We start from the raw sequence: 9,047 nt of genomic DNA, 5'->3' as shown, positions 1-9,047 counted from the left end.
CAAAAACGTGGACTGTCTGGAGTTTATTGTCTCTGATGACAATTTCATTTTGTGTGGCAATGGTTTTGGTAGTGCAGTGCTCATATACTGACATACAGTACTGTGGACAACGGACAAAATTTCAGCTCCACAGGCTGTCGCTGCAGCAAAGGACCTGAAGAGCAGACAGGGCAACAGCTGCAGTGCCGGTTTCCATTAACTGGAAGACTGCAGATGTTTAAAAATCAATCAAGATATTCCTAAATAACAAAAACTTTCTGTATTTATCTCTAGACATATTTAAGGTACAAATCATGTCAAACGTCTCAAATTTGCAGAGAACACATGGCAGCAAAGACCCAATATGACAGTGCAAGCAGATACAGCAGCCTTTTCTGCCCCAAAAGAAATGATGCACAATGTGCGAAATGTCATCTTTTACACTGTGTTCCGACAGTTAACTGATCTGACATCAGCATCTGGAACACCAAAGCACACACGATTATCAGATCCTGCTGCAGACTGGTAAATGGTGTACACCAGCTCTGGTATGCTGCACAGACCAGGCAGACTGCTATAGTGCTGTGTTTCCCAACCCGGTCCTCAGGGCCCCCCAGATAGTCTTGTTTAAAATATTGTCTGCTGAGGAGAATATTGTAATGGATGTTAGGATCCCTTGAGTCAGGGTTTTCCAACCCAGTTCTCACTTTCACCCTGGCAGTCAGTCCAGATTTTTGCTCCCTATAGGAACCTGGGAGGGAGCAAAAACGTGGACTGTCTGGAGGTCCTCGAGGACCGGACCGGGAAACACTGCTATAGTGCATCAAGAAGACTGCCCAAGTACATTTCTTCCAGATTGTTTCATCTGACCATTAACTGAAGCTCTTCACCCATGTCTGCATGATTTTATGCCCTGAGTGGCTGTCATATGATTGGCTGATTAGATTTTTGCATGAATTAGCCGGTGAACAGCTAATAAACTGGCCTGTTCCTAATAAGGTGGCCTGTGCATTTATGTAAGTTTCTCTGTATTGTAAATCAAACTCTGTATTGATTATTAGTCTACGATTCTAGGTGTAACATCAGGAAAAAAAAATCTTTTGTATTTAATGTGCTTAGCAATTGCAAAATGAAGTAAAGAACACTCATTGTGCATCACCTTCTGAGAAAGAAGAAAAACAAGTGTAAGGCAGGACTTCAAGAAAATGCTTCCAGTGCTTCACGGGACTGTGGTAATTTTTCTGCATAATTTTCCATGCCCCACCGCCCCATTTTCCAAACTATTCAGCTGTATATGATATAATTCATCTGCATTTGGAAGGATGGTGGTGATGTCACTTCATTTGGGTATGAGTTATCTCCTCGATAAGTTTTAATTGAAGCAAGAGTAGTTTATTCAGTGTAAATAAAATGGATAAAAGCATGAGGGATCAATTGCAGCAACAAGATGGTTTTTCCTTCTACAAACCAGTTTGAAGTGCTGTGGAGCATAACAGTTTAATAAGGTGAGAGCGCACCACAACTATTGCCGAGGATGAGGAACAAAAAACTGAAATAATCATGCTGTTATTCCACAGGAATTGGAAAAAGTAACTAGTTCTGTGCAGAAAGCAAACTTGGCATTCAAGTGTGGCCCCTTTGCCACATCCATCAGGCTGATAAGGGCTTCAACTGTAGGATATGGTTTTTATAAGTGTTGTTTATCATGAACACTGGCAGCAACTTCATCTCAACTGTCCACTTCCAGTGAGCCAGTGAAAATACCCAATAGGAACTTATGGTGATAATTTGACACCTGTTAGGAAAACACATTGTTTGTCAATATGGTATGACTCTTAAACTTATAAATACAAAAATGCAACACCCATGAAAACCTCTTGAGTTACAATAGTGTGACACATACTCAAATGAGGCTACTATTAATAAGTGTGAAAAGCAAGTGTGAAAAGCTTCTAGAACCTTCAATGTCTGTAACAATTTATCCTTTGAGCAGTTAGCTATGCCTTCTGGACGAGATTGCATTTTTGTACAGTATGCTGCTTAGCATCTTAGGATAATAACATATAATACTAGTTTTATCTGCTACAAAACATCACAACAAAACACAAACGATTTATAATTTAATGATAACACTATAATATTAATAATGTCTTTTCTATATGGATGTTAATGTACTTAAAAATTTTAGGCTTTTATGGAGAAAATACAGCAGATTTGGATTCCACAGTGATATTCCAGGTTACGTTATTTAATCCCGAGAAGCTCTCAGAATGACAGTAGGAAGGGAGATGATACCAAGAGGACAGCAGTCTGCTGTCACTGAAGTCCGCAGGAGCTCGTCTGATAGCTCATATGATAGCCCGTCTGATAGCCCAAAATGACATGACAGTGAGCTGGCCTCACTCTGTCCATCAATATTCCAGGCATCAGTACACGGCCACGTTCTTCATCCTCCCCCAAGCTCTCCTCTTCTCATTTTGTCAGACAAGGTTCAGACTGTCCCTTTTTTGATGATTATCTTGCCAACAATTGCTGATTTTTTTCCAGCTTTTTGGAATATTAGGTGACAGTTCCCCAGAAATCAGGTCCCTTAGTAGTATTTGAAAATTCCTGCACCCCCTCCCCCCCATTGCCTATTTTGCTACAAAATCATAAAGTAACTGATGCGCACACACTGAAGCAGCAAAGAGCCCTTGAGACAAATTTATTCTCTCCTTATTTGAAATCTGCACAGAAAAAAATAATAAAATAGGAAATATACCTGAACTGTTAAGTCCATGGATTTAAAGGGGGAAAAAATAAGTAAATAAAAGACAACAAGCATAGTGTGAAAGCATGAACACAGGGGTAGTTTTGTATTGGGATTTTTCTGCTTTTCCAGTTTCCAAACTGGCATTTCCAGTTTCAAAGATACAAACCTGACATATATTCAGATAATCCCCCACATTATATACTCACTCACAGACTCAGGAAATCAATATTTTTCTGGAAATTAGTTTGCACAACAACAGTCTGCACATTCTGTAATCTTAATGTGTTCCCTCTAGAGCAAGACTGAAACAGGCAGCTCAGCATCAATTATTAATCACATCACACTTTGTAAAACTGCACAGAAGGCCCTTTGACGTTAGCTTTGTCTCTAAATGAGCCGGACTTGTTTTATTTATTTCTTGCAGAGATGCATACAAAAAAGACATTTTAACCTTTTGAGTCAAAAGCAAATGATTGAGTTTTTACTCCACCATACATAACTCTTTAACAAAACAAGATGGCCATCTCCTCCTACAGCAGGGGTCTCCAACTCCAGTCCTGGAGAGCTACTATCCAGTACGTTTTCTATCCTACCTGGCTTCTGATGAGCCACACCTGGCCCTGGTATTTACCTGAGAGCATGTGTGGCTCATCAGAAGCCGGGTATGATAGAAAACCTACTGGTTAGTAGCTATCCAGGACCGGAGTTGGAGACCCCTGTCCTACAGGCTTCATTATACTCTATCACAGACTGGTGCCACAGTTGAGGTAAACAAATAGCCCAAAGTTAAAGGATACTTCTTAAGTTGCAAGCTTGTATACTTTCAAAGTTGCCAGGACTGCCAAAAAATTGCAAATGCAAATCTCATTCAGCTCCAGAGCTGGGCATACGCAAATTGGTTAGCAAGGAACACAGTGCCTAGGTGATTCTTAATCTGTGTAATTGTAATATATCTTTCTCTGTAATGCAAATCATTGCCTTTGCATAATGTTAGATCTGTGAGGACACTGCCATATGTGAAACAAGTATTTCTCTGTCTTGGTAAATTGGTTTGTCAATTTTTCAGCCCATTCTGGAAACCTTAATAATTTTTTATTGATAGTGACAACATCAGTGTGGTTTATGAGCTATGCTGCATTGTCTTGGCTCTCCAAATGCATTAAGCAGCAAAATAGAAACCCATAGTTATACCTACAAAAGACTATGCCATACATTTATCCACCTTTTCAGAAAATATTTATCCACTGAAAATGAGACAAATCATATAGGTTCAAACGGGACACAGCATTTTATTTTATAAAATGAATGTTCTTATCTACAATAAATACATGGGATTAGCTACAAATCAAGAGCAGTATTTAAAAATAAAAGTTATTTTTTGGCTCTTTCACATAGAGTATATCACACACAGAATTTGCCAAGCAGAGCAGCTGCCAACAGATATTCATCCATGTACTCCTTTTCAGAAGGAGTAATAAAATCCACTAAATACTTTTTGACTTATCACAATCACAATGTGACATGTCATCTGCTTTCATCCTTCCTTTTGCTGTCATTAAATGATGTTACTTCAGTTTAAAAATTTGTCTCAAAATTTGATCAGTTCCAGTTGTTCACCCATACAATGTGTCTGCAAAGCTGGAGAAAGATCCTTTAAATTATTTTCAGTTATTGTACTAACAGGATCAAATTTTAAAAGTCCCCATTTCTTTGCTATCACTTTGTGACACTGTTTAAATATTGCTATTTCAAAATTTGCTCAGTTCCATTTAATCACCTAGACATTGTGTTTACAAAGCTTGAACTTTCAAGGCGTTTCCCTGCATCATGCCCTGAGATGGACTGGCATCCCATTCAGGGAGTTCCCCTGCATCATGCCCTACGATGGACTGGCATCCCATTCAGGGAGTTCCCCTGCATCATGCCCTGCGATGGACTGGCATCCCATTCAGGTAGTTCCCCTGTATCGTGCCCTGCGATGAACTGGCATCCCATTCTAGGTGCTCCCCTGCATCGCCATTCAGGGTGCTTGTACTGAATGAGGGCCTGATCCTGACGCAATGCATTACGGTTAGATGCATTGCGACCTCTCACCCAGCTGCACAAACTGGAACCGCCTCCGTGACGACACACCTTTGCCCTTATTGGTTGAAGAGTTTAGTTACATGCATGACGTTTGTATCCCAGGCAGTTCCAATGCGTAATCTGTTATTTCTCCCGAATATCATGTAAAGCAGTGAGAACTGGTTTTCAGTTAATTTACCTGTTAAAATAAAGTTTAAATAAATTACATAAATGCTCTAATAGTACACGTAAGTTAGTGGTTTATTTATTGTTAGTTACTGTAATGTTGCGCTGCTTTATTTGGTTAATTGTCCAGTCTGTGAAGAAGGCATTCAAGTAAGAATTGCATTGTAGTATGACTCATTCCCTGGCGCGTACAATTTATATTAGGTCAGCATTCACGGTTCAACTTCTGATATTCAGATCGAGTTCTAGGTCAAACCGGTTTCTTCGACTTTCAAGAAATTCAAGTTCTAGTGAGTTTGAGAACCGAGGTACCACTGTACTAATGTTAACATAACTAACTACCCTATTTAACAGGTATAAATACAGTTCCGTTTGTGTGGAGTTTGCATGTTCTTCCCGTGTCGTTATGGGGTTTCCTTTGATCGAGTTCTCTGTTTTCCCACACAGTCCAAAAACATGCCAACCTGAGCTGGAGTTGCCAAATTGCCCATACAGTAGGTGTGAATGTGCTGGTGCCCTGCAATAGGTTGGCACTCTTTCCTGGGTTATTCCCTGCCTGTATAAGAGGTATAGAAGATGATGAATGAATGAATGAATGAATGAACAAACTAACTATAGTGGCTAATGAAATAAACCTGGGAATCACTCAATATGGCTTCTTGATTTGACACTTCTTGATTGTATTCCTAACAGCTTTACATGGAGAGACTCAGAAATTCCAGTTCCCATTGTGATCCTGTGCAGCACAATACTGTATTTAGTCTTGGAATCAGATGCTCTATTCAAATGGTGCCAGTGGGGTAAGAAAACTGTTTCAGTTTGGCACCTATATGATGAGTGGGGGAAAAAAACAGTAGATAGACACATTCTTAATATGACAATAAAGCCTGGTTCCGGCAAGTACACAAAATAGAGCACAGTGCAGTTTTACCCATACGAGAGGCACTGACATTGGAATTTCTGTATTGCAACTATGTGGATTCAGTTTTCAGATTAGAGTGAACTGAATTAGTGCAGGAAGTATGATTATAAGCCCGGCTTACACTTGCTGTGAAAAGCAGATACATAAAATGCAACTAAACAGTAGCGCAATGACACTGATATGAACCAAGGGATTTAGTGAGGTAATCAGAAGCAGTAAGCAGGCTTTTTAAATGGAGTTTAATGTAAAAAGAAAAGAAAATGCTCTTCCATTTAATTAGATGTGCTGAAAATGCATGACAGGAGGCTGCCAATATGCCGTTTAAGGTACAGACACTTTGTACAAGAAACATTCAAGACATAAAGCATGTATAAAGAAATCAATTTTTTTGAGGGGGGGGGGGGGGGGGAGTTTGTCCTGCATTCCCACCTCTATAAAAAACAGAAGTCTCAAAATATGGAAACTTTTCTTATTGAAAATAAATATTATGTACCAATTTACTGTAAGATACTTTGTTTTGTATTATATTATGTTCAAAGAAATACACAGTCTGTGGGCACTTAGCAATGTCTTTGACTTCAGATTGCATTTGTCCATGTTAGAAAGTATAAGGCACTGAGGACTATAAAGCTTGGCATGAAGAGCGCCTCCTCCAGGGAGATCTTGACATTATTAATATCCTGTACACGGGCCAATGAGGAGGAAACCAAGATTGTGCCTGATTAACAGCACAATGTGAAGCTCAATGCAAGATTGTTTGTTTATTACAAACCAGGTGGTCGTTACACATGTAAGCCTTAATTTCTTTTGTAAACACAAACAAAAGCAATAAAATGAAAATGAAACCATCAGAGCAAGTACAGTGGTCCGGTAAAGCCCTTTAAGGTCAGACCGTGATAAGAAGCCAAACCCTCTGTCACTTGGTCTTCATTAATCCACATTCAGTCTCCTATTAGCAATAGATGTGGTCAAGGTGAAAGTCTAGTGGCACGTTGTCCTGTCCAATGTTCCTGAAACAGAAGCAAATCAGGATGGTGAGAAGCCTGCATACAATACAAATATGCCCTGATGTCCATGTAAAACACAAATAATTAATCGTTCTAACACAGTCTTCACACTGTGCTCTTTAAACTCAACCAGATTTTGCCTCATGGATCCAGGCCTTCACTTCCATGACTGCTCCCATCATAGCACCATGGCAACTATGGGGCCCACAGAACCACTACATGTTATACTACCGTGTTTCCCTGAAAATAAGATAGGGTCTTATATTAATTTTTGCTCCAAAAGATGCATTAGGGCTTATTTTCAGGGGATGTTTTATTTTCCCATGTACAAAAACTACAGTACATTTACCGGAATTCGTTAACAAAAATCCACATTTATTCAAATACAGACATCATGTCAAAAATCTACTGTGTATACATTTATTCAAATTTTAAATAAATAAATATTATTTCCTGTTTCCTGTTTACATATACTCGCATCTCATTCTAGTTACCGTACAATCCATGGGATAGTAACTAGGGCTTATTTTTGGAGTAGGGCTTATATTACGAGCATGCTGAAAAATCATGCTAGGTCTTATTTTCTGGGAAACATGGTATAGTGATGAGATCAAGATCAAACGTTTTGTTCATAATTCCAAAAGGTATGGCTGGCACAAAGCCAGCACAGCTCATCACTCTGTGCTGAATGCAAAGTCGGTGATATCTGGCCTTGGTGGTTGGCAGTGTCTGTGCCACAGGGGGCATTGGTGGAGGGGGGCCCAAATGACCACCTGTGCCCCCCAAAAAATACAGTAATCTTCAAAGGTGCTAAAAAAGATTGCCCCAGCTGGGTCCAGCTGTCAGATTTGGATCTACCCCCTTGGTGCACAAAGAAACTTATCTACCCAGCTTAATGTTGTTTTTTCCCTATTCAGTATGAATATCCATCACAAAATGGTCAGGGAGAAACTCTATAGCCAGAAGTCCCACACTTAAGTCAATCAGACATACTGCGAGTGAACCACTCCCAGAGCTGCATCAAACAAACATGCTGAAAATTACCTTGCACTCTCTGAGTTGAATCAATTAGAAATATTAAAAACAGGGCAGTTACTGAGTTTGATTAACCAAACATGCTGCAATTGTGATAGTAGCTACCCTGTAGTCCCTGAATCAAATTCAAAATGGTTTCAATTATGTCCATGGGAAGTTCATAATCAGCCAAAATAAATCACAGTCGCAAATGGGCAAGCGTAGTTATAAGTAAGAGAAGTCTATGAGAAATTAGAATACCCCACAGTTACAAATACTCCTTAAATAATCCTTAATTTAAAATATATTGAAATGTGAGGTTCCTTAAATGCTGTTTTTCTTCAGCTTGTACTCTCTCACGGTGCAGCTCTAGTTCACACTGAGGAGAAAATAAATAGCTCTAAAAAAAACAAGATATTTTGGTGCAAATCCTGTTGCCCTCTGCTAGAAAGCAGAATGATAATTTAGTCTTTCAATACGACAACAATCCAAAACACAAAGCAAACTCAACCTAGGAATAGACTAGGAGAAGAAAGATCAATGTCCTGGAATGGCCCAGTCAGAGCTGAGACTTCAATTGTATTGAAAACAGGACCATTCCTGACCACAGGAAATCATCCTGCAATTTAACTGAGAGTGAACTGCACTGCAAAGATTGTGGAAAACAAAATCTATTAAGATATTAACAAAATCTGAAAGGTTGTAGATTTGTGGTATGTAGATTTTGATATCCACTGCACACTAAGTGAGAGTAATGTGTCCTTGGTATATGTCTTCCTGTCAAGTCCAGTCCCATCTTCCCATAATACTCAGGATAGCATTTGTTTTACAGCTATTAGTTAGAGCCCTCCATTTCAATTACTTTTAGTTTTACAGTCTTCATTACCCCACCTAATAGTGAAAAGTTTTAATGTAGTTCTTGACTTAGACTTGAGATTAAAACTTCAATTCAATTTATTTTACACATAGAGTCCCTTTTAAGATATTTTTAAAAAGATGTATCCAAAAAGCAGAACAGATCCAGCCCATCACGGCAGCAGAAGGAGGAATGCTGACAGCTCATTTAAAATGCAGACGGGAGATTGGGCACTAATTTCCACCAGCTAAAGCAGATCACACACTC

General features: G+C 39.2%; 1 protein-coding gene across 5 annotated transcripts in view; it reads right to left on the bottom strand.

Moving 5' to 3' along the window:
• Nucleotides 1-3,996: 3,996 nt before the first annotated feature.
• The window catches only part of LOC111848102 (CD276 antigen-like), a 70,121-nt gene continuing 65,070 nt past the window's right edge, over nt 3,997-9,047 (bottom strand). For all 5 annotated transcript variants that reach the window (XM_023819852.2, XM_023819854.2, XM_023819853.2 and 2 more), the window contains one exon: nt 3,997-6,913. Coding sequence is in view for 1 of the 5 variants with exons in the window: in XM_023819855.2 (XP_023675623.1) it covers nt 6,885-6,913 (29 nt within the window). In the remaining 4 variants the exon portion in view is untranslated. The remainder of the gene's footprint in view (nt 6,914-9,047) is intronic.

This window comes from Paramormyrops kingsleyae, chromosome 11 (genome assembly GCF_048594095.1).
Source record: "Paramormyrops kingsleyae isolate MSU_618 chromosome 11, PKINGS_0.4, whole genome shotgun sequence".
Lineage (NCBI taxonomy): Eukaryota > Metazoa > Chordata > Actinopteri > Osteoglossiformes > Mormyridae > Paramormyrops > Paramormyrops kingsleyae.
Note: the sequence above shows the minus strand (reverse complement) of the source record. Positions and strands in the feature narration are given on the sequence as shown.